At 45.8% G+C, this 24,780-nt stretch overlaps 1 protein-coding gene across 2 annotated transcripts in view; it reads right to left on the reverse strand.

Annotated features, from left to right (window-relative positions):
• LOC142575213 (chromatin assembly factor 1 subunit A-A-like) overlaps positions 1–24,478 on the reverse strand; it is a 36,011-nt gene extending 11,533 nt beyond the window's left edge. The window contains exons 1-6 of one of the 2 annotated variants that reach the window (XM_075684349.1): positions 24,134–24,478; positions 22,634–22,743; positions 13,404–13,517; positions 11,810–11,992; positions 9,855–10,212; positions 7,917–8,130 (exon numbers count right to left, since the gene is read on the reverse strand). In XM_075684349.1, the coding sequence (XP_075540464.1) occupies positions 7,917–8,130; positions 9,855–10,212; positions 11,810–11,992; positions 13,404–13,517; positions 22,634–22,743; positions 24,134–24,167 (1,013 nt within the window). In that variant the 5' untranslated portion in view covers positions 24,168–24,478. The remainder of the gene's footprint in view (positions 1–7,916; positions 8,131–9,854; positions 10,213–11,809; positions 11,993–13,403; positions 13,518–22,633; positions 22,744–24,133) is intronic. The other variant, XM_075684350.1, reaches the window with a different exon arrangement.
• Positions 24,479–24,780: the final 302 nt, after the last annotated feature.

A 24,780-nucleotide genomic window follows, 5' to 3' on the forward strand; every position in this document is an offset into this window, starting at 1 on the left:
AGGTATGCTGTAGTGGGGGAACTCCGGATTAACTTTAACCAACAAAGATCTTTAACATGCCCCAATGCACGGGACATGGGCGATCTTGCATTTTGCCCCCATCGATATGGGGTCGCCATGACCGGGATTTGACCGTGCAACCTTGTGTATTGTGCCGACCGTGAGCGCTGGGTCGCCGAGCTGATGCATCGTGGTATAAGATTGAAGTTTGAGACAGTGTAACGCATTGTTATTGCATTTGGTCTCTCGGCGATCGCCGATGGTGAAAAAAAAAAAAAAAAAAAAAAAAAAAAAAAGAAGACAGCCTCCGCACGCTCTGTTTTGGACTCCCTCCGTGGATTCGTTTTTTACTTTATATACTACCTGATGCCATGAATGTGACCAGCCTTATACAAATGGCAACCTTTCTTAAGAGCACACACAAGAAAATGCATTTTCCGGTACGTCAGGCCTTAAAAGCCATACAGCGAAGTCAGTGGGTGTGCCGTGTGCACCTTTGTCCCATCATGTGCTTCACATTCCAGTACTCTTACTGTTGCCGTTCATGCGCTTTTCGCCAGCTAGCTGCTAGTGTCTTGCGATGACCACCCGGTGCTTATACTCGCCTGCCTATCTCACGTGAAAACAGGTCGTTGCATGTCGCATTCGCAGCCATCGCCGCCAGCCCTATTGCAATAAGCATCTTCAGCTACCGTATTTACTCGCATAATGATCGCACTTTTTGGTCATAAAAAACTGACGCAAATTCAGGGGTGCGATCATTACGGGGGTTAAATTTCCCGCGAAAAAAAAATTTTTTTTTCGTCCCGCGTTTACTGCGGGATGCGGGTGCGGGACACCAAAACAAAAATGGCGGCCGGTGGAGCAAGCTGAATGTGCCGAACGCGATTTTTTTTTCTTCTCGCGAGTACATTACATGCATCGAAACAGTTTCTTCCGTATCAGTAATGAATAATATTGTTAATATCGGCAAGTTTGCGGCAATAACGTAGCCATGTCCACTTTGAGGGGGCAGAAACAGATGGGCGCGCTTAGCTGCCAGTGACATAGAAACACATGGCGGGCATGCTGCGGAAACTGCGGCATCTGTCTTCACTATTATCCTAATACCGCACGTCTGCGCTAAGGGTGGGTGAATATCTTAGCTGTGTTACAAACGTTGGTGTATGAATAAGGTACACTTTTGACATATCAGTGTAAACGTGGCTACTATCACTGCCGCTCGCGATTTGTTGTATGCCCATGAGTGCAGATGAGAAGAATCGAAAGGCGCCTTTTTTTGTTGTTGACCACAACCATTATAAAGCCGACACATAATAAAGGCAAGTTTGGTTGTACCTCTTTTTGTCATGGAAGTGCGGAAAGTGATGAAAGTAATGAAATGAGGCACCTACTTAAGAATGCTTGGTGCGTGCAGACCGCTTGGTTTGTCTTGAAGAGTCGTTCGCGTAGCATTCGACAGATGGTAAGCGTGATCATTATTAGCTAGACTCGGCACGCGACATATCGCTGCGGCAAGTTTGGGGTGCGATCATTACACGGGGAAATAAAAAAAAATCGAATTTTGACGACAAAATTCAGGGGTGCGATCATTACGCGAGTGCAATCATTATGCGAGTAAATATGGTATATGTTTCACAGCGCATGGGGCATAGTGCCGTTGGAACCATCCGTACTGCACGCTTTTAGTGGGTGATAATCCAAATGCACCGCCATTCCCATGCTGCAGATTGCGATCGTATGGTATGTTTTCCGGCCACTGGATCCCATGTAAACAAGAAACGGTGGAAGGCGCGTGCAATCGAGAAAGTAACCGCCTGCACGTCTCATGTGAAAAGCCAGCGCGTGCTCAGTTTCTTATACCAGTACCAGCAAATCTCCTCCCGGGTTATCGAATGCTGCATTCACAGCTATCGCCGCCAAAACTTTTTACAATAAGCATCTTCACCCGTCTGTTTTACAGCGTGTGGGGTATAGTGCCACTGGAAGAGTGTGTACTGCACGCTTTTAGAGGGCGATGATCCAAATACACCGCCATTCCCTGACACAGGTGCTGCGATGTGAGCATTATGTTTTGCTTCAGTGGCATCTGGTGTCGCCCGCCAGTTAAATTTCATTTGTTTCCCGTCGCCGTCCTTAAACAAGAAGACATGTCTTGAGCCGCCGAAGCCCCACCAGCTCCACGCCTGTCGGCATATCATGCCTCATGCGCAACAATTAACGCAACGCTTCACATTACATAGATGTGAACTACAGCTGAGTTTGTCAAAGTTTTTAGTTACTTCAGATCGTAAGTTTTCCCAGTTAGTGCGTTTTTCTTTCTAAACTGTATGAACGAGGTTCTACTATAGCATATTTAATGCATGATAGTGTCTAGTGGATGCAGCTATACAGCTGCCTTTAAACTAGGCAATTGATTGAACCATCCAGTTGCTCTCAGGTGTGAACTTGAAAACAAACGCGTAGTCAAAATAACTGTTTGCTGTAGTTGCGGACAACTTTACATGGCAATGAAGGGAAAGCTACGGAAACCAAGAAGGCACAAGTGAGGGCGCTTCTGAAAAGAGTCCAGTGTTTTCATCCACATTAGTTTAAGTTGGGGAAGAGAAAATATAAACATCTTATTAGCAACAATTAAATAAGATAAAACACACCACTGAATGTAAAAGTTTACTAACTTTGCGGCTTTTCCCTTCTGTGTCTGGGAAAATGTGAAACCGTCTCGCGTGAAGCTGCACTGATTCAGTGTATGTTCCGAGCAACCAAAAGCACTGTCAAACGATGGTGGAGTACTTGGTGCCATAACACGTGTGCAGCAGCCACGTACCCGTAGCTTTCCCTTCATTGCCACAGAAAGTTGTCCGCGAGTATAGGAAAGCCAGGCTCTTTCATCGCTTTCTAGAGGCATGTTGTTGGTTTAGCACAAGAAACGTAAGATCCTGACATGTTACTTCTTGTTGCAGGACTGATGTAAATATTTATGTTCCTGCCAACAGGGGCATCATGCCCAGATAATAATGTGATGGCCTTGAAAATGCCAATAATGCATAAGACGATTTATTGACATGTGCATTTTTTTCAGAAACGGTGCATCTTGGTTCATCTTATAAAGACATATTGTGCCAGAAAGGTATCTTCTTAATCAGGCTGTCCAGACATCAGAACACAAATGTGGTAATGATGATGAAGTTATCAGTAAAAAAAATACAGGCAAGGTGAAACATTTGCTGCACGTGAAAGCATGTGAATAAAATTATACCAAAACAGTAATTATTCGTCATGAAAAAGCATGGTTGTCTTTCACATTAAAGCCCTACTAATAGTGAATCGTATTGTGGGGAGGCTTCAATCTACTAGAGGGCTCCATCTGCTTGAATAATACAACACAATTTCCACACTCACAAAGTGCCACTAAGGCGATTTTCCGCCACAAAACTGCAGCAGGTCTATAAAAAAAAATAACAGACTCTGCAGCATGAAGTCAATTACTGCACTAAACAGCTCCAATGTATGCACCTCTTCGCATGACCTATCAATTGCAGTCATACAACCAAACGATGGCTTACAGAAGCGATGCTCAAGATTGAACTTCGCATGAATGCCACTGTGCACTGTTCAGTCACTTAGTAAGGTAAACGTTTGGGCTAGTTGGTGGGTCATCCTGAATATACTTAATGTGCAAGGCTAAGCATGGACTCGGTGTTGTCTTTTTGTTTCTATCCATGTTTAGCCTTGTGTTGTAAGTATATGCAGGCAGGTTTGGTGTGGCAAGCACATGCGCCATTTCTTCCAGCTCATTGCGTGACCTGCAAAGGCAGCTGGTAGAAGGCACAGGGATCACACCATGCCCCGTTCAGCCCTCACTTTCCGACATCTCCATAACAAGCATTCCACAAGACTTGCAAGTAAGGGGGAAAATATCTGTCCCTCAGAGAGCAGGAAAGTCCTCTCGCTGAGACTAAAAAGGTATAAAAGAGCAAGTCTCAAAGGGAGATCCTCCCTCTTATTGTAAGCCTCTTTGGATTACCTACCCTGTCCCATGAGTGAGCTCGTTACCCGATCACGTGCGACGAGAGTTTAGCCAGCCCCATTACTTCTCATTAGCAATGCTGTGGATGACTTTTGTCTAGTGCTTGGCGCAGTTTACTTATACAGTCGAACCTGGATATATCGAACCCAGATATTTAGAATTATTGGTTACATCAAACACATAGATTATGCTCTTGAAAACCCTGTGTAAATGTATAGAAAAATTGTGTCATATATCGAACTCTAATTTTGCAAGTCATTCGATATATCGAACCCCTCGCAGCACACTGGAAGGTGCGCTTTCCCCAAAGGCACAGGCATCTCCCGCACCCATCTGCGGTCGTTCAGCGTGCGATGCCACGTGATGTTTGCGAGCCGCGTGCGCGAAGGAAACTGACTTGGCGATGGCCGGTCTAGAGCAGTGCCGTGTCCTGGAAGGTGCACCATTCCCCAAAGGCCCTCACATCTCCCGCTGTCGTTAGGCGCACGGCATCCCATGACGTTTGCAAGCCACGTGCATGAAGGAATTAGAAAACCGGTTTGGCAATGGCCGGTACGGAGCAGATGCAGCCAATGGAGTCGTAGTGGGGGAGACAAAGCGAAAAAGAGAACGGGGGTATGAGGAAGGCATTGCGCCTATACACGGCACATGCCGCCATTACGGCCATTACTGCCATTACTGCCGAGCGCTGCTGGGCTCTCTCTTTACTCTCTCCGCCCTTCCCTCCTTTTTTTCTCCTTCGCAGTAGTATGCAAGCGCCGAAAAGCCAGATCAGCGCGTGCCAGACAGAATGCCCATCGCTTTTTCTTGGGTGTGGTGAATGTTCCATGGGTGGCGTGTGTGACGTGCGGCTTTGTCATGTAGTGCAAGCTATGGTGGCAACGAACGTAAAGAAACGGAAAAATTTGGACCTTGCAACCAAGTTGGCGATTATAAAGGGTGTCGAAAAGGGGGAGAAGAAGACCTTGGTGGCTGATGCACTTGGCATTCCACGGAGCATTTTAAGCACTCTGTTCAAAACCAAGGAAGATATCAAGCTCAAAGCAGATGAGCAAAGTCGCTGTGGAGCGTTTCGTGCGCGCCCTGCGGCTCTTTAGAAAGTTGAGAAAGCATTGCATGCGTGGTTTCTGGAAATCTGAGCTAAAAATATTCCCGTAGATGGCCCCAGGTTGATGGAAAAGGCGAAATGGTTTGAAGCTGCTCTCGGCGAGGAAAACTTTTGTGGGGGCACTGGGTGGCTGCAGAGGTTTAAAAGCCACCACAGCATTGTAGGAAAAGCTATTTTAGGCGAAAGTGAAGCTGTCAGCAGCCAGGAAATGCAACAGTGGCTTTCTGAGAAGTGGCTGAAGATCGCCACGGAGTTTTCTCCCACAGAAATCTTCAATGCGGATGACACTGAACTTTTCTGGCAAATGCTGCCATGCAAGACGCTCCACCTCCGAGGGGGCACGTCACGGTGGGAAGATGAGCAAAGTGCAGGTTACGGTTTTGCTTGCAGCAAATATGGATGGATCTTGCAAGCTGAGGCCATCTGTGACTAGAAGCAGTATCTTACCTCGGTGCTTCAAGAACTGCAAGCAGCTTCCAGTATGCTACAGCTTTAACAGGAAAGCGTGGATGACGCGGCAGATTTTTTATGAATAGCTTCGGGCATGGGACACTGAATTGGACAAGTCAGGCCGCCGAGTTTGCCTTCTTGTTGACAACTGCTTGGCCTATCACACCACTTATGAGTTGCAGCATATAGAGTTGAAATTTCTCCTGCCTAACACAACAGCAAGGTTGCAGCCACTGTACCAGGGCATCACAAAGGGGCAGTGAAGGTCGGCTACAGGAGGAGACTTGTTCAGCGGCTCCTAATTAACCTCTGCATGGGAGTCGATGTGAAGGTTGACCTGTTGGGGGCCATTCAGATGATCACTGGCGCCTGGAATGACATGAAGCAGGACACAGTGGCCAACTGTTTCTGCAAGGCAGGTCTTGCAGTGGCAAGACCTGCCTTGTCTGGAATGTCTGGAAGCCTCAGATGAATACGGATATTTGCACGAGGCATTTTGCGTGTTCCGTTTTCTGGGCGCCGTCCCGCCCGACGTGACTGTTGACGATTTTGTCAACGCTGACAGGTTTTGCCGCTCTAGCTGACGAGGACATTGTGGCAGGAATTGCTGGCACCCACGAGGAAATGCGCCCGTGCACAACCGCTGAGCTGGCGTCAGCATTCAGCCTGATTCGGTTTTGTTGCTGTGAAATGGAGGGCGCCAGACTATTGCACCTGGAAAGACTCGAGAGGATCGAAAGCAGCATTCTAAACTTTATTTTCCAGAGCAAGAAGCAGTCAAAGATTAGAAAGTGCGCCTTCACATAGGGTGCATAGACTTCGCCGTTCTTGAATGCTCCGATAAGCCACCATTTGTTGCTACTGCGAGGGACGCCTCCAACTGATTTCTGTATATAGAATTATCAATATATCAAACTATTTCGCTGTTCCCTTCGAGTTCGATATATCCAGGTTCGACTGTAGCAACAGATAGCAACTGAGTATTTGCTGTCATTTTGCTTGCAAGGCGTGTAAGAGCTGATAGTATCTTCTCTAGCAAGCCAGCAATAGATCACAGCAAGCTTCTCACTCCCTTTGCTTTCATGATGGGTGTGCACCACCGAGTTTGCTGGTGGATGCTTACACGCCATGCCTCAGTTTCCCTATGGCCATGTGTCCCTGAGGCTGGATTCTCTAACAATCCACTTCATTTTTCATTCTTCTGGCTCTATGCCATTAGTTCAGGTGCAGCTCGGAGGTCACTGCACTGACATCTTTGCTGGGATCATACCCTCGGTGAGACACATGATAAGAACAAAAAATTAAATGGAATGTGACACAATCACGGAGTAAGACATTTAGGAGGTGAAACTCCCGTCAGCGCGAGCGAGTGCGGGCGACCAGATAAGGTCACAATTGTTGTATGTGCCGACGGGGCCGCATACAGTGGCGGCACCATGCGGCGCGTCGTAGAAGCCGCAGCGAAAAAAAAAAAAAATAATGCAGCCTCCGGGCAGGTGGCTCCGGCGCGCTCTCAACGGCGGTAATTTCTTTCCAGGCCGCCAGCATGACAACAGCTCCGCGGGCTTGTGACCTTTTCTGGTCGCCGCAAACAGCGGAGTTACCACTCCTAAATGTTTCTTGCTCCGTGGACATAATACAGGCCTTCATTGTGCCAAACCTATTTAAAACATAAAAATAGGTTGCTTGAATTTCACTACATTTGTAAAAAAGTAATTTGGCCAGTTTACCATTTCTGAATAAACACTGCCTAACACAGCACACGCACGAGGCATTTTGTCGCCGTAATGTCACCCAAAAGATTCCTTGCTTGTGTTTCCTCAAAGTAAGCCAATCTAAAGAATTTAAATTTGCTATAAAAATGTGACCCTGGGGACATGCATTTCTAGAAAAAATTTCACCCTTAAAGAGTTAAACAAGATTGCGCAAAGAAGGTGGAAGGCTTGGCATATCATATGTACACATAATTGTAGAACAAAAATGCCAAATAGCAATTTTGGTTCTGACCTTCCAGCAGGTACCTTAAATTGAAAGAGCTAAGAGTATTACAAAGATGCACAACTCTCGATCAGACGAGGGAACTATAATGTCAGGTAAAAAAATATAAGGCTATTGATTAAAATATCAGTTGGAAGCACAGTGCCAGTCCAGCTTTTGTTGTCTTCCTGTGTTCCCCAGTCTGTTTATGCTGCTAGCTGCCATTCGTGTTGAAACAATTTGCCAAACGAAAAGTATTGTAGTAGAGCAAGTTGACAACAAGTGAGGCATGCGCCATACTTTTTGTAACCCACAGTGCTCCTGCTGCCCATTTTGTTGGGCGTTACTGACCGTGAGAGCGGCATGCCAAGCCGCTGCAAGGATGGGGCAGGCAGGCGCCAGCAGTTTCCTCCCCGAGGGCGCTCCGGCCCTAGAGCTTGCAGGGCGTCCAGCAGTTGCCTACGTGCCACAGGGGCACCCTCCCACTTGGATTGGAACTGACGCACTAGCTCCCCCTGGCTGCAGCAGGCACGTCCATGCACCAGCCGACCCAGTAGCTGCAGGGCTACATGCAGAGATATGTTTTCAGGGACAGTCCTAAAGAACATAGGGTTTACTACAGAACTTATTAGAGGGAACTCTAGTGCTAGTGTCTATGGGAGCAGCAAGTATTTGTAAAAAAGTAATTCGGCCAGTTTACCATTTCTGAATAAACCCTGCCTAACACAGCACACACATGAGGCATTTTGTCGCCGTAATGTCACCCAAAAGATTCCTTGCTTGTGTTTCCTCAAAGTAAGCCAATCTGAATCTGAATACTAGTTCATTTTGTCAAAACTTCCTCCTGGCTTCAAATGGCTTGTTTACTTCGTAAATTGACAATTTTTAAACAGAATATTACTTTATAAATGCAACTATTTTCAATGTTTATGCATGTGTGCAGAAGCTTATTGCCTTCATGCATTTAGAAAAATTTACTTCTTGGAAATTTAAAAAGATCATCATTATTTATGTCCAGTGCAGGACGAAGGCCTCACCCAGTGATCTCCAATAAACCCTGTCTTGCACCAGTTGACTACACCTTACGCCTACAAACTTCTTAATTTCGTCACAGCACCTATTTCTCTGCCCTTCTCTTGGCACCCATACCTTAACTTTATTAGACCACCAGTTATCTGCCCTGCATATTACGTGGCCCTGTGCAGCTACATTTCCCCTCTTAATGTCAACTAGAATGTAGACTACTACTGTTTGCTCTCTGATCCACATTGCTGTATTTATGTCTTCAAAGGTTACGTCTAACATTTTTCGTTCCATCACTCCAGTCCATGGTCCTTAACTGCTCCTCAGGCAAGCAGGGGTGGAGGCGTGCCCCGGCGTCTATGTGCGGGCGTTCACCTGTCCTGTCGTCCCTACGCCTCTCCCTTTTTCCATTCGCAAAGGTTGTAGAAGGTGACCTTTGCCATGGACCAGTTTGCACCAACGTTTGCACTTCTTTTTGTGGCCTGAGCATGTGCGCAGTGGTATGCTAGATTATGCAAGGTGGTGGTTGACGCGGCCCGGTGGCTCACTAAGCCTGAACCCATGGTGGTCGGTACTCCTATCAGATGCAAGACCCCTGCAAGCTTCTTTGTTAACCTCCAAGTTTCTGCCCCATATGTTGGTGCCATGATTATACATTTTTCTTTCCAATGCCGGTAATAAATAATGTCACAAGACTATGCACTGCTGTCTTGTTGTCCATCTTTGTGGATACCTGCATCCTTTACTTGCATATACACAAACATCTGGCAAAGTTTGTACTACGGATGTTCAGGACAAAGGGACAACCATTGTTCTCACTTGAAAAACCGACTAGCCTCACATGAAGTAGCAGTAGCACCATACCTAAATGCAAGTCACTGGACAGGAAGTCAACAACATGCTGCCATGTCTATTCATCATTTAAAGGAGCTCCATCTTTTTTTTGTTTTGTTTTCTGCCTACCATAAGCACAGCATGCAATGTGTACTTGCAACTCGTGACGCTGTATGACAATCATTAGTTGTCTAATGTGGGCATTTCTCTGGTGTTCTATAGAGCAAGCTTATTTTTATTTTAGTTTGGTGCATTTGGCCATGGGTGCAGAAGCAGTTTTGTCATAACACAGATACACGTCTTTCATTATGTGGCCTCACTACAAGATAACTCATGCCCACAATAAACCTATGTTGTTCCTTGTAGGGATTCTAAAATTCAGCCTGTCCAAATTTCATGCAAAACGTCATAAGTGTTGCCAGTGGCACTTACCATCATCGGGCAGACTTTCCTCTTGCCAGCTGGGACGCAACGGTCCTGGCTTCAACCGCACGGCCGCAAAGCGTGCCAGCAGTCCAATGTCCTGCCCACTGACTACCAGAGGCTGCAGCCTTGGACCTTTAGCACCATTCTCACGCAGCTCATCCTGGAGTTCCAGCTGCCGCACCTGAAGTGCAGCAGCTGAGGGGCCACCGCCTTCTTCTTCATCTTCAGACAGGTAGCCGTGAGGCACAAAGACTTCATTGTCAACTTCATAATCATCAGGCTCGCTCTCTGGCTCGCTGCCTGACAAGCTCTCGCCGGGCTCCTCGTCCCACTCAGCCTCACTGTCCACCTCGTAGTCCAGTGTCTGTGTCAAATTGTACAGATTTTACAAATGGGAAAAGGTGTCTTTCGTAAATTGCCCGAAGTGCAATACTGTGGTGGCAAAAGGCACATAAGCAGGACTCACGATTTGTAAAATTAAAGTGCTTTGAACAGCTGGAAATTAAGTGATGAAAGCTACATGTGTGGCCTAAGATGCAATTGTTTTACTATTTACTTTGACAAGGTAGTGTGACTACAAATTTGGGGGCAAGGCATATTTATGACGACCTTGCAACAGCAGGTTCACAGATTAAGAGGTTTTTCTACGTCACTAGGCGTTCAAAATATTCTACCAACAAGAGCCTAATACAGAAACACCTACAGAATACAGAAATACCTCAGTGTTCTCCCTTTCACTAGACGAAAGCTTTAGTTTTTTTCTGCAATACACCTTCACTTTTTAAAAAATATTAAGCGAACAGCAATAATAGTTGCCAAGACCCTACGTGGAAAGTTATTAGTGGTATGCTGTGACATGGCACTTTCCTTCTTGAAATATTTTTGTTCTTATCACTTTGTGAGAAGAGTAGTCATTTCCAAATGGTGACAAACCCTCGTACATATTGATTAAAAAGGAACGTGTATAACAGAACCACGAATAATATCAGTTGGACATTCTTTAGGGGGCCACTATTTTCTAGGTCACAGAGATGAGTCCACAACCTTACATCACCTCTACCAGTTGCACCTATGGGCTATGGAAGTGTACATACAATATAAAAGTACACAAAGCAATGTGAAACTAAAGAAAGAAAAAGACAACACAACAAACAAATGCTGATGTAATGAGCAATCAGCAACAAGTGTGATTATCGTGCTGCACATTTATGCTTGCATACAGCAAGCAAAATACGTAGTGACTCTCCACAGCTTGGTGGAACCAATGTGGTTCAGGCCTTAGAAGCATTTGATGCTGTTCGCCTGCATTTATTAATTTATGATGTCTGTTTCCTTACGTTGACACTAGAATCACTTGAAGGACACAGAAAAAAAGAAAGCATAACATTAACAAACAAATGCATGTGCTGTAAGAGAATCGTCAGTGTGCTGGTGGACATGGTAACAAGTGCTCCATGTGACATTTCAGGTAATGCGTCCATTTATGTACAGCTGATGAAGATGCAAGTTCTAAAGTCAGTATACATGCAGGGCATGACGTGCAAGGCACATGTGAAATTGACTTTATCTATCCTGGTAACCTGTATTGAAGGTACAGGATAACGGTGCCTGAAGGCGCCTCGCATCGTGGGCTGTTATGCTGCTACATAAGGCTGGGCAACAAGTACAGTAGCAGCACAGCAGACTGAGTGAGCTGTAGCGACAGCCAAAACGTGATGTTCTGCTCCCACCTTCTGCGTCATGTCACGACATGTGCTCCTCCTGTGAAACCATACTGAAGCTTGTTCATAGAAAAGCTCATATAGCAAATTATTTAAGGCACTTTGAGGCGTGCCATTATATCTTTCTGGGGGTTTGAGGTTGAGGACCTTCAGTTAATGCAAAAGTGAAAAGTAGAGAATATCACGACAGTAATCCCTTAAGCCTGATTAGGCTGCCTGTGGAAATGTGCCAACACTCACCTGGTCCTTTGCCCAGGGATTGCGCCCCGACACTGTGTGACTTCGTCGGCGCCAGGTTCCCCAGTATGCAGGCCGTACATTTTCGCAAAACTGGAGCAACTTGGCTCGAGGTGCTGATCGAGGTTCACGAACATGCCGATGCCACTGTTCTCTTCGAGGGTTGAACTGGATTTCTGCAGCACACTGGAAACACACCATGCCACAGCCTAATGATGCCATCTGACAAACTTTCATTCAACACTTTTGTTCCTGCTGCAGGCCTGCTGATTTTTGGTGGTTCTGGATTTTAATTTTTATTTGATATGTTACTTGCAATGTACATACTGTGACATAACCAGATAGAGATGGCTCCTACAATAAAATCAATGTTGAATTAGCCAGCTGAGTTTTTTTTCAGTTATTTGTACGGAATCATTGGTGATACTGTGTTACTGCACTGGCCAAGAACCTAAAAGGCAAATTTGTAGCACTTAAAGGGGCCCTGAACCATTCCTCGGGCTTGGTGAAATAACATAGTCCGTGGATAGCATACGCTGCTGTGAACATCTCAGCCAAGTTTCGCTGTTATACGCGGTGCTTGGAGCTCACAAGTAGATTGCGATGTCACCTTTCTTTCAAAAACTCTCTTTTCAACAGAAGCCTGCCTCCTTATTTTCTTAAGGAGGCAGGCTTTACACTTTATTTCGTAATAAAGCGGATTCCTACACATGACTGCTATTGGTAGCTGCGGTCAGCTACAGAGTGTAGATATAGCGGCCATTGTGGGTTGCTGCCACAAGTCCATTGGCTAATTGCACTGTGGCTCTGTGGCATTTGGCTTATGTTTAGCGTGTCGTAGGCACCAAAATCAGAAGTCGTGGCGTATATGTTAACATCCAGAATGAAATCTGAACTGGGTGCCAAGGCGACAATTAGAAAGCAGGGTGTTGTGGGCGTGCCCCACTGCGCCGTAGCCTTCACAGTGCAAGGCATTGAAGAAGGAGTGGGAGCACAGCGGAAGCCGTGTTTGATTTCCAATAACTCCGCTTCTGCTGAATGCATTGAAGTACTTTGTGCAGCAAAGTATTTCTGACATAGCCTAGTTTCACTTCAAATGTCTTTCTCCACTTTGATAAAAAGTGGTTCAAGGGCCCTTTAAATGTCCCTACCAGTGCATACCTTTTAGAGCCAAAGTACTGTGGAAACACTAGAGCACCCTGAACTTTAACTGCTATAACTGAACATATTTGGCAGTACTGCCTTACATACTTGTGGCTAATCTGCAAACAGAACAATATTTGTATGGACATGTTCAGCATGTCAACAGCTAAACTGTGGTGTTTAAACACCCCAAAACTGCATAGAGGGTTCTGAAGGATACCATATGTGATGGAGGGCTCCGGATTATTTTGACCTCCTTTAGCTTGCACATTCTTTAACATTAACCCAGATCATGGCAAGCAGTGTGCATTTCAACTAGGGACTTCAGTAATTCCAGCACATACAACAGTGGGCAAATATCCACCATTAATAGCTTCTAAATTTCCAATACAGCTGTGCTGATCAATGAAAAGTGATGTGGTCTATTCAGGCCTTAGTGGCTGTTGTAGCTGACCTCTGACTGCAGGAAGCGGTCCATCAGCAGGTGGTCGAAGCGTTCTCTAACGCCGGCAGGTACAGCTGGTGCCAGAGTCATGCCTGCTTTCAACTCGAATGGTCTAAATGTCCCCTGCAGAAAACCACAAACACTATTCACTCTCTCGTAAGGAAGCTGCAGTGCCCCGCCATGTTATTTTTTTCTCTTTTAAAATAAAAAGTGGCATGGCAAGCGATGCTATACACAAGTATATTTACAGATCTATATGCTGCACTTGGCCAAAAGGCAACAGCCCGTGCTAGCTGCAAATCGTCGTCATCTTCACACCACTGGCCTCTTTGTCCTTGGACATCGGGAATACTGGTCCACAGCACTACCGCGGGTGGCAAAAGCACCGTCCTGGAGCATCTAAGGGCCAGGCTCGGAAGCAGTGCCTGGAGCTTACTGACGAGCACAACATCACTGGCTGCTAGAGTAGAGGGTGAGATAGAATTGACCAGAGCAATTTCGTAGGTCACTGGCATCACCTGCACAGCACGCAGTAGGGGCCCGAGTACTGGGAAAGAAGCTTTTCTAAAAGTGCCACATGATGAGAGCGTTACCACGAGCACGAGGCAAGAACTGTATGTCATGGTGGCGGGCGTTGTACAGATGCTGCTAAGTAGTTTGAGGCTGTCAGTCGAGTATGTGCAAGCTGGCGTGCATGGTCGGCCAATGAGTTGGCATTGCACACATACTCGCTTATTGGGGTAGCAGCAGGAGAAAGTGAAGTATCAAGGGCAAGGTCGGTTCGCGGCCATACAATAGATAAAATGGAGAAAATCCCACAGCGCCATGGCAAGAAGAGTTGGAGGCAAATGTGATGTAAAGAAGGACAATGTCTCATTCATGATGGTCCTTTGAAACATACATGGACAGCATGTCTGTGAGGGTACATTTGAACCGCTCTATCAATCCATTGGTTTGAGGATGGCATGAGGTGGTCAGCTTGTGTTGAGTGTAGCAGCTACGTACAATGTCTGAGATAACTTTCGATAAAAAGTTACAACCATGGTCAGTGAGCAGCTGTCGTGGGGCGCCATGAAGCAAGATGATGTCATGCAAGAGAAAGTCTGCGACGTAAGTGACGCAATTGGTCGGGAGAGCTCGTGTGATGGCTTGCGGGTGGCGTAATCAGTTACAATGGCTACCCATTTGTTGCAAGAGGATGACGTGGGAAAGGGGTCGAGGAGATCTAATCCGACATGGAAGAACAGTTCCACACGGACGGTGATCGGCTGGAGATGACTGCCAGGCAACACCTGAAGCATTTTCCGATGCTGGCAGGAATCATGAGCAGCAACATAGCGGTGGACGAAGCAAGCGATACCAGGCCAATAAAAGTGGCGGCGAACGCAGTCGTACGTACAAGATACCCCCAGGTGTCCTGCCGTGGGTGCATCATGGAGCTCGAAGACCACAGTAAGTCATAGATCTTTGGGCATGACAAGAAGGCCAGATCCATCAGGGAGGAAGTTCCTTCAGTACAGAATGCCGTCCTGGAAGACGTATCGGTTAAAAGAGGCGTTAGTAGGTGAAAAGTGCAGACACTTGAGTGCTCGTAGCGATGGGTCCTGGTATTGCTCGTAGCGAGGGGTCCTGGTATTGCTCATCGGCGATGTTAGTGTAGGCAGACACACAGAAAATGCCGTTGGCAGTGTTACGATCGGCATTGTCAGGCTGGCCAGCCAGGTATCGGGACAGGCAGTCAGCGTCCTCGTGGAGATAACCAGATTTGTATATGACAGAATATGAACATTCTTGTAGGCCCAGTGACCAAGTCGTCCTGTAGGATCTTTCAGCGAGCACAACCAGCAAAGCGTGTGATGGCCTGTGACGACCGAAATGAGTCGGGCGGAACTTCGCAACCGCCCACACTAGGGCCACACACTCATGCTCAGTGATGGAATAGTTGTACTCAGAGGTTGAGAGGAGCCTGCTGGCATAAGAAATAACATGGTCCTTGCCACACTGAGGTTGTGCTAGTACTGCGCCGATTCTGTGGCTACTGCCATCGGTACGGACTTCGGTAGGGGCGGGGCAGAAGGATCAAAATGAGTCAGAACGGGCGTGGTGAGAAGGTTGATTAGATGCAAGAAGGCAGAAGCCTCGTTATTGCCCCACTTGAAAAGGTACCTTTCTTCAAAATGTCGGTAAGAGGTTGTGTGATGGATGGTTGGATGGATGAACTTTACTGTGGTCCTTAAGGGCATGCATTAGCATGCAGCGGGCCACTGCCATGTCGGGACGGAGAGACTGAGCCTCTCTGCCATGTCGTGGGCCTGTTGGACAGCCAGCTGCAAAATTTTTCATGAAGCAGCAAAAGTACGAGCAGAGGCTGATAAAGCTGCGGACATCCTTGACACACTTGGGATTGGGAAAGTGCTTAAGAGCATGGATTTTGCCCGGGTCCTGTTGCAGTCCGTTTGCATCAACGAGGTGTCCAAGCATGGTAATCTGGCGATGGCCAAAGTGGCACTTTGGCATTCAGCTGCAGACCGGCTCAACAAAAAGGTCCAAGACTGCTGAGAGGCGCTCGAGGTGTGTGACGAATGTGGGGGAGAATATTATAACATCGTCTAAGTAGCACAGGTATGTGGACCGTTTGAGACTGTGAAGAAGGAAGTCTATCATGCGCTCAAATGTGGCTGGATTGTTACATACACCGAAGGCATCACTTTGAATTGATAAAGACCGTCAGGTGTTACAAAAGCGGTTTTTTTCGCGGTCCAGATTGTCCAGGGCAATCTGCCAGAAGCCGGAGCAAAGGTCAATAGAAGAGAAATAGCGAGCACTGTCGTGGCAATCAAGGACATCATCAATGCAATGTAGGGGATACACATCCCTTTCTGCAACTCTGTTAAGGTGCCGATAATCCATGCAAAATCACATGAGCCATCATTCTTTTTCACCAGGACAACAGGTGACATCCAAGGACTACATGAAGGTTCAATTTTTCTCTTGGCAAGCATTTTGCAAACTTCTTTGTTGATAACTTGACGCTTAGCCGGCAATACCTGGTACGGGCGGCGATGAATAGGAGGGGCATTGCTGGTGTTTATGCGAAGTTTAACAGCTGTTGTTTGAGCCAAAAGACGATCATTAAAGTAAAAAATATCGCGGCACAAAAACAGAACGTCGTAGAGCTTATCAGCATGCTTGGACGGCAAATCAGGTGCAATCATTCTCTGTAAGTTGGCGATAGTACAAGTTGCAGACTGCGGTGCTGGAGAAAGGTCGGTTGAACTGTCGTCTACTACAATAGATGCTACTGTGTGATGCTTGAAGGTGCAAAGCTAGGCCAGAGAGATCCTGTGTGGCAGCACTTGTGTCATTAAACAAAAATTGACAACTGGCATGCAGACGCAATTGGTTGTAATAGATAAAGCTGTATGAAGTACCATGATACTGTGTGCAAGGACGTTTTGCATGGTAGTCGCAATGTAGTGACTGTTGGGCACAGGTGAGGATGACACAAAGTCAACATAAGTCAGTGCCGAAGGTGGCAAGCGAACGAAGTCTGCGGAACTGAGGCAACTGGAGGGTGGTTCAGCGGCGTCCGGGACAGGCAGGTCATGGCGGAGAGGAAGTCCAGGCAGTGAATAATGTTGTGGGGACAGTGGGCAATGATGGTAAAGAAAACGATAGTTGAGCGATCGGCGACGGAGACTCGGGCGGCACACATACCAATTATGGGAGCTGTTCCGCCGTTGGTGACATGAACAGGCATTGGAGCGGGTGTTATTATTTTCTTCAGGCGGTTCCGAAGGGCAGCGCTCATAACAGATAAATGCGTACCAGTGTCTATAAGAGCAGATACAGGAACACCATCAACTTACACATCAAGAACGTTCATATGAGTTGGCAGCGTCAGTAGAGAATTTGGGTGCACAGGGGGCAATGCAGCGTCCCCTTGATGTGCTGCATTGTCTAGTTTTCCAGCTGCGAGCGTCCGTAGGGAGTCGGGGAATATGAGTGACAGGGCAGGGGCAAGCGACAGTGTCGGCATTAGGGTGAAGATGACCGTGAATAGGGGTGCTTCTGTGCAGGAGGTCCAGTGACGACATTGTTGGATCGTGTGGCATAGGGACAAGAAAAGCCGCTTAGTTGAGAGGAGCCAGCATAGGTGGTCTGGGCTGAGGAACTCCAGCAACTCCAGCAACTGTGACAGTGGTAAGAAATGTGCCCGATTCGACGGCAATGAAGACAAATGGGCTTGTTGTCAGCTGTGCACCAAACCAAGATGGGTTGCAGAAAGGCGGGACATGGTGGAATCTAAGAATCCAGGCGGGCGTCAGGGTGATGGGCAGAACACACGGAGTGAAGGCCCATGTTGACGAACTCTTGATGTCCGGCTGCCTGAATCAGGGAAATCATGACTGCAGATGTGTTGAGAGAGCTGGATTCGAAGGCAGTCGGAGAGGCGACCTCAATCTCCCGTCGGACGATTCGAGTAACATCGCCAGTGTTGTTGGAACGGGGAGCGTTGGCACAGGAAGACGTCACCACGGAGTTTGGTAGGCAGGCAAACTGCTGGTCGGTACGTCACCTTGTGTGAGTCAGGCTCAGCGTTGCTCTGTAATAGGGGCGCCGACCACTCAAGACGACGGAGACTTCAGTAAAACATGGAGACCTCTGTTAACCCCTGAAAGCTGTAAATAGAGCAATAAAGTTTTTCCTTCCTTTCCTTCCAGGTGGCAGCACTCTTTGCGTCATCGGCAATCCCTTTCAGAATGTGGGAAAACTTGTCTGGCTCAGTCATGTGTGTGTCACCTTTGCGGCACAGAGCCAAGACATCTTGAATATACATGACGTAGGGCTCTGTTGATGTCTGCACGTGGGTGGACAACGCCTTCTTCACAGCTAGTTGGTGGCCATAAGGATTGCCGAACAAGTCATGCAGCTTTTGTTTAAACGTATCCCAAATTTGTGAGCTTGTCTTCATGTGTCCTAAATCATACTCGAGGTGACTCACCGAGGTAAAATACTATGTTGGCGAGCATGATAATAGGGTCCCACCTGTTATTGGTGCTGACACTTTCATACAGGCTGATCCAGTCCTCGACGCCTTCCCCATCTTTTCCTGAGAATATGCCAGGACCACGGGGAGGGGAGAGTGTGATGAAGGTCGTTGGAGTGACAGCACGTGTCAGAGCCAGTTGAGTCGAGCTGCCGTCCCCAGGAGCCATGATGGAAGGCTCGACATACCATCCATTACAAAGCTCCATGACGAGGTACAGGAAACATCCACCTCCGTCAAATATGTTACATGGTAAGATGGAGACGCGACACTATATACAAGTATATTTATAGATCGATACGCTGCACTTGGCCAAAAGGCAACAGCCTGCACTAGCCGCAAATTGTCGTCGTCTTCACATCACTGGCCTCTTCGTCCTTGGACATGAGGGATACTGGTCCATAGCAATACTACGTGACTAAATGTATTGCTTACAATGAAGTGAGAACTGCTAAGAACTATGCAGGTAGGACTATAATTCTTGAAGGTAGTGACACGAAGAAGTGAGCAGCACCTTTTAAGAAAGGTGGAAGGATGTAAGGGAAGCGAGAATATTAAATCTAAGCAGGAAAAAGAATGAGCGCATGGTATCGCAGAGCAAGAATGTCTAATAAAAAACACTAATGCTGATTATAACTGGAACACTGACAAGAAGAAATAGGTTAACTTCAGTTGCTTGAATACACTTTTTGTTAGATTTCCACTACAGCACCTCAAAAGCTACAGTAGCTGAAAAGTTACAATGGATGCAGCAAATAGCTGTACATTTGGTATTTGTAACCACTTCCTGTCCATATGTTGTAACACTGCTAATCCATGGCAAATAAATACTTGCTTTTTGGTTCATCAAGTAAGTAATATCTATGTCAAGAGATCATTTTGTTGACTTCAAGTTGGCTTGCAATGAGAATTTGGCAGCTGGTTAGTCAAAGGGACCCTGAAATGATTTTGACGTTTTTGCAAACATGCTTTGGGTCAATAAGGTAAGTTCTTGTGATCCTCAAGGGGCAAATTTGCATGCTTTGAATAAACCATGTAATTTATTATCAGGTTTTAAACATCTGCGTTGCTATAGGATGGAGCGGCGCTGCCCTCTGTGTTTTCAGCTGCATCTACCTATTCTACATAGGATAAGTTAGTGATGTCAATTAGGCGAGCATTCTCATTGGCTTTCCATGTGACATCATTGGGAATACCTAAGCATATTCTACTGAGCTTATTTTTAATAGTACATGTACACATAGAAACACAGATGTAATAAATGTCAACATTTCTTCAAGCCAACAGTGCCTTTCCAACTGAGACTGCAGATCATCTGCTACAGCTTTTTTCTGAACACATCCATCTGCATGTGTGTGCAAGAGAAGGAGCAGAAATATTTGTCTTAGAAATCTGGGTTGTGTGGAAGCTTTATGAGGCTGCACAAAGGAAGGCGAGGGATGATAAAAATTGCAACGTTGACACTAGTTCAGTGGCAACTGCAACCACATGGACGGTTATCTCATACTAACATAGGTGCAGCAAGAATCATGACTAGTACCAGGACTGTACTGTACTCATCTCACACTGCAGGTGTATGCAAGGAACAAGCTGCAGTAATTGCACCCTTTTGAGAATGTGAGCACTGCATGCAAATTTAATTTCAAAGCAAAACATAATCGGTTCAAGTCAACCAGAAGTCGACAACACCCACTGTGTATCACTATGCCTTAGTGGCACATCGCTGAGGCACAGTGCAAGTGTCATGAACCAATGGCTCACCAGAACTCTGACATTACATGTTGCATGCTGACTCCCTCTAGTATCCCTGAGCAGGTCGCCACTTTGTTTTGTCATTTGCTGTCTTTCTCCACATGGAATAAACGAGAAAAGAAGGGGAACTGAGGTGCTCGATTTTGTTAATCATGACCACATAAAGCCAACAGACAATAAAGCCAAAGAAAGCACCGGGGAAATTAAGTACGGTTGAAATTGTAATGTAGAAAATAATGAAAAAAAGGGAAATGAAAGTGGACAAAAAGTTAACTTGTCACCAATGGGAACTGAACCCACAACCTTCGCATTATGCAAGCGTTGCGCTACCAATTGTCCTACGGAGACAGCTATCAATTCATCCACTAAGTTGGGTATTTATGTTTACTAGATCTAGCCCTAGGAGTGTTAGCCGGCGTCACTCAGAACCATGGTGGGAGGATGTGGAACATCCTTTTTAGCCCAATGGCGTCACGTAACATGTGATAGTGATTTTAGGAGAAAAGGCACATGGCTAAGAAACCCTCGCTTGCTACCTAATGACATCAAGGCTATCAGATTCGAGACCCTTGCAATGAATAAACCAGAGAAGGTTGTGGATGCGGAGTTTGTGAGTTCGGCTCCCACTGCTGACAAGTTATCTTATTGTCCACTTTCAATCCTCCTCATTACTTTCTACATTCCAATTTCAATTATGTAATTTCCCTGACGCTTTCCTTGGCTTCATTGTCTTTTGGCTTTATGTGGTCATAATCCACATGGAATAGTTATACATGAAACTCCTGTGCATTGTGACAATCCTCCCTTTATTGAGTACATCAACCGGTCTTTCTCTTGTGAATCAGTGGCAGTCTGCTTGATGTGTTTGTTTCTACTGCCTTTAATTCTCTTGCTGTCCATGAAGGAGATAAAGCACTGCTGTACGCAGGCACACTCTACTGTGCTGTTCTCCTCACCTACTAATTTTTGTTTTCTTTTAATTCGTCAAGCCTCCTTGGTTGGAGAAAATATTAATGAAAACAATTATTTGGATCAATATCTTTTTTTTTTTTTTTGGTGTGTCGGCCTAGGCAGTATGGTTTAATTTCGAGCGATGAAGCAGTGCCACTGAGTGTGCCTATGTCCTGCTTGAAAACCAACTGCAACGAAATTTCACTTTGGCTAAATTTGTTATAAACAAGTAGCATATACCACTCAACCAATCTTGGCAAAGCTACAGAGCTGGTAATCGTATAGCTTTTTTTCTTTAGCAGTGCTTAAACAGCACCTAACAAGACGATACATGCGCTGGGTGCTCAGGCTGGTTCTATCAGAGCTCAGAGCCCGCAATAATCCGAGTGTCTCACATTAAGAATGGGCTCATCATGGCACCCTGTGGTGGCCAGAGTACCTATGTGACGCAGCAGCATGGCCTCTGAGATTGCAAAGGTCATGGCAAGGAATTTTGCATTATGTCACGCATCACTTCCAGTATGTGGCTATGGCGGTGTTTTCGCCATTTTCAGTATCTAAAATGGCAATTTTTGCAAGCTTTTCATGACACTCCCACTTATATTTTGAACGGCAAATTTTGCAGGGAGGCTTCTCTATACCTACATTATTTTAAGCTAGGCTTTTTACGTGGTCCAAGATTTCCTTGCAGTTGCCATGACCTTTAATAAAACATTAAATCACAATCTGAAACCTGTACATATAGTATCGACATATAGGTATCAAAAAAGCACATAGCCCTTTTAATGGAACAGTGCATGATGTTCATTCGCTTCTTTGATTTTCTTAAAGTTCTTATATTTGATCTACCACACTCTTGGGCCAATGAGCAACTGGCCATTCTTTGCCAATCCTCCAGAATGTGTATGTTGCCAGGCACGAGGGCTACAGAATGCTCAAATATACTAAGATATGTGTTGTGCTTCTCTGTGCACACAAGTCTTATCACCATTCTTTCCTAGATAACCGTCATGACACCTTAGTCTGCGTCATTGCTTGTTAACATCTCATGCTACATTTGCTTCATTTTGGCATAACTTGTGAATGGTATAAGAATAAAAATTGCATCAGATTAATGTTATGACCAATGCAGCACAGCACCATAACACTTCTTTGGTGAAGTACAACAAATCAGTCCTTATGCCATCGCTGTCATACCACTGTCATTGTTGCTTTGCTTATGCCATCACACATGCAATTACTTACCTTACACAAACATGTTCTTCCATCTGGAATTACTTTGCAGAACCCAGAACAAAACAGTACAGCCAACTACCTGCAAAATTCTTCACATAACATTGATTCCCACAATGCGTGGGATCTGCACAATTTTTATTCATTGTGAGAGATAAAAACAGAACGCTGTGTTCACATGCTTCAAAGCAACAGTAAGCACTTTTTATCCGAAAGAGTGCAAGTCCCAAGTTTCCTCAGCTGCAAGCCTCACCTGTCCAGGGCTTGGCTGGTCAGGACGTGGCTGCTTGCATACAGGTTCTTGCTCTGCAGCTGCCTTACGCTTCTGGGCACTCCCCGCAAGTGCTTGAAACGGAAGCCGTGCTGCACAGTACAAAGTGCTTGGTGATATAATCAAGAAGAGCCACTAGCGTAGGTTGGCATACTCATAAGTACATGGACTCAAAGTTGCTCCACATCTGCTCCATGCTCATTTCACAGGCAGGCATGAAATAGAGAATTCCTGACGAAGGGTGTGAGTGGACATGAGAATGAACGGGAGTGAGCGCTGGTGAGTTTGAGTGGACATGAATATGAACATGAGTCACAGTCAGAGAGTGTGAGTAGACTGAATGAATGAATTCTGGGGTATTACGCAGCAAAAGGACAATTTGATTATGAGGCACACAGTAGTGGGGGACTCTGGATTAATTTTGACCATCTGGGGTCCTTAATGTGGCCCCAATGCAGGGGACATGGGCATTTTTGCATTTCGGCTTCATCGAAATGCGACTGCCATGGCCGGGATTTAATCCTGCGACATCGTACTTAGTAATGCAGCTCCATAGCCACTAAGCCATCACGGCAGGTGAGTGTGAGTGGCTAACTGTGAATGGAAGTGACTATATATGCATGTGAATGTTGCTGAGCATGAGTGGTCATGAATAAGGTGAGCGAATGCCAATGAGTGTGAGTCAGTACACAGCCTGCAAAAATATTTGCGCATATTCATTCATTCTGCAGGCCACTAGTAATATCAGGCGTGCGAAACCTCCCTTTTAATAAAACGACTGCATGTTGATGTGTGCTACATTTTGGGGTAAAGCTATTAAAGCATAAATACAGTGTTTGGTATTTACCTAAGTATACCATTTTATGATTGAGTTATGATGGCTTGCAAAGACATGTAGAGGGGTTGAGAGGAGCTTTTACTTTCATGCAAATGATATTTTAAACACGGACCCGACTCGGGACACAACTATCTTGCACACAGCAGCTGAATGAATTAGCATATAGTGATGTCCGTCCCATAAGCTGACACTTATGGGACGGACGTTTACATGACCAGAGCAGTGATCAGCTGAGCAAGGCATTTGCTACGTTACTCCGTGTCATGTGCAGCAATAGTCTTTGAAAAAGCTAGGAATACCTGAATGGTGCTTATTTAATCTTGGTCACTCTGGGACATGCATATTGTTGTTACATTTATTTACGTTTAAGAGAGCAGCTGTGCTTCGTACATGTATAGTACGTTTGGACATAACGGCGCATCAGCTGCTAACCCATTTTGCAACATTTTTTTATCATGAATATTTATTTATGGCAATTTGTCCAACACCTTCGTAGCTAACCCCTTACAGCATACGTTGGGATGGAGATGGCACAGCTGACGGTATCACGCAAAACACATCAGTGGACGACATACGTTCACAGTAGCAATAGCTACTCAACATTTTTTGACGTCAATGGAACCGTCATGAAGCTGAAAACTTACACTGCTTCATTTTCTTGGAAGGAGTGCAAGGCATCGCGTCAGAGACAGGATCGGCCTCACCAATGAACACTGCACCAACGGTGAGTTACGCAGCACAACACTAAAGCACGGCAATCTACGTGGGCACACACATTCCTGAAGTTTGGCAGCGCTCTTGCGCACACATCAGGAGAACGAACGAGAGAGGATTTTACGTTGTAGTGACCCTAACAGGAACTTTTCAAGATTTTAACATCGCAAACTTTCTTGCTCACAAAATGCAAGACAGAGCCCACACGCGCTTAACCCCATGGAAACTCCATTTGGCGGGAAAAAGCAATGCGCTGCTCTGTAAACGATGATTGGCCGAAATAACTATCGCACGTAGACTAAAATACACGGTAGAGCCTGTTGAGATTCAGTAGAGCAACAAACGCTGACATAAACGCAAGAGGCACTGCTAGCGCTAGCGCGGTGATTCAAACCAGGGTTTGCTTCGACTGGCTTCGACCTACAATGTTTTGTGTCAAAAGCAGCCTCTTTGTAAGATTCAGCGGATTTACTTATTACACATCAAAATAAATAAGTAAGTAGACAAGGTTTTCTGTCTTTACTTATTTTGGATCTTGTTACGAAATCATTTTCTAACAGAATTTCTAGTTGCAAGC

The sequence above is a fragment of the Dermacentor variabilis genome, chromosome 3 (assembly GCF_050947875.1).
Source record: "Dermacentor variabilis isolate Ectoservices chromosome 3, ASM5094787v1, whole genome shotgun sequence".
Classification (NCBI taxonomy): Eukaryota; Metazoa; Arthropoda; class Arachnida; order Ixodida; family Ixodidae; genus Dermacentor; species Dermacentor variabilis.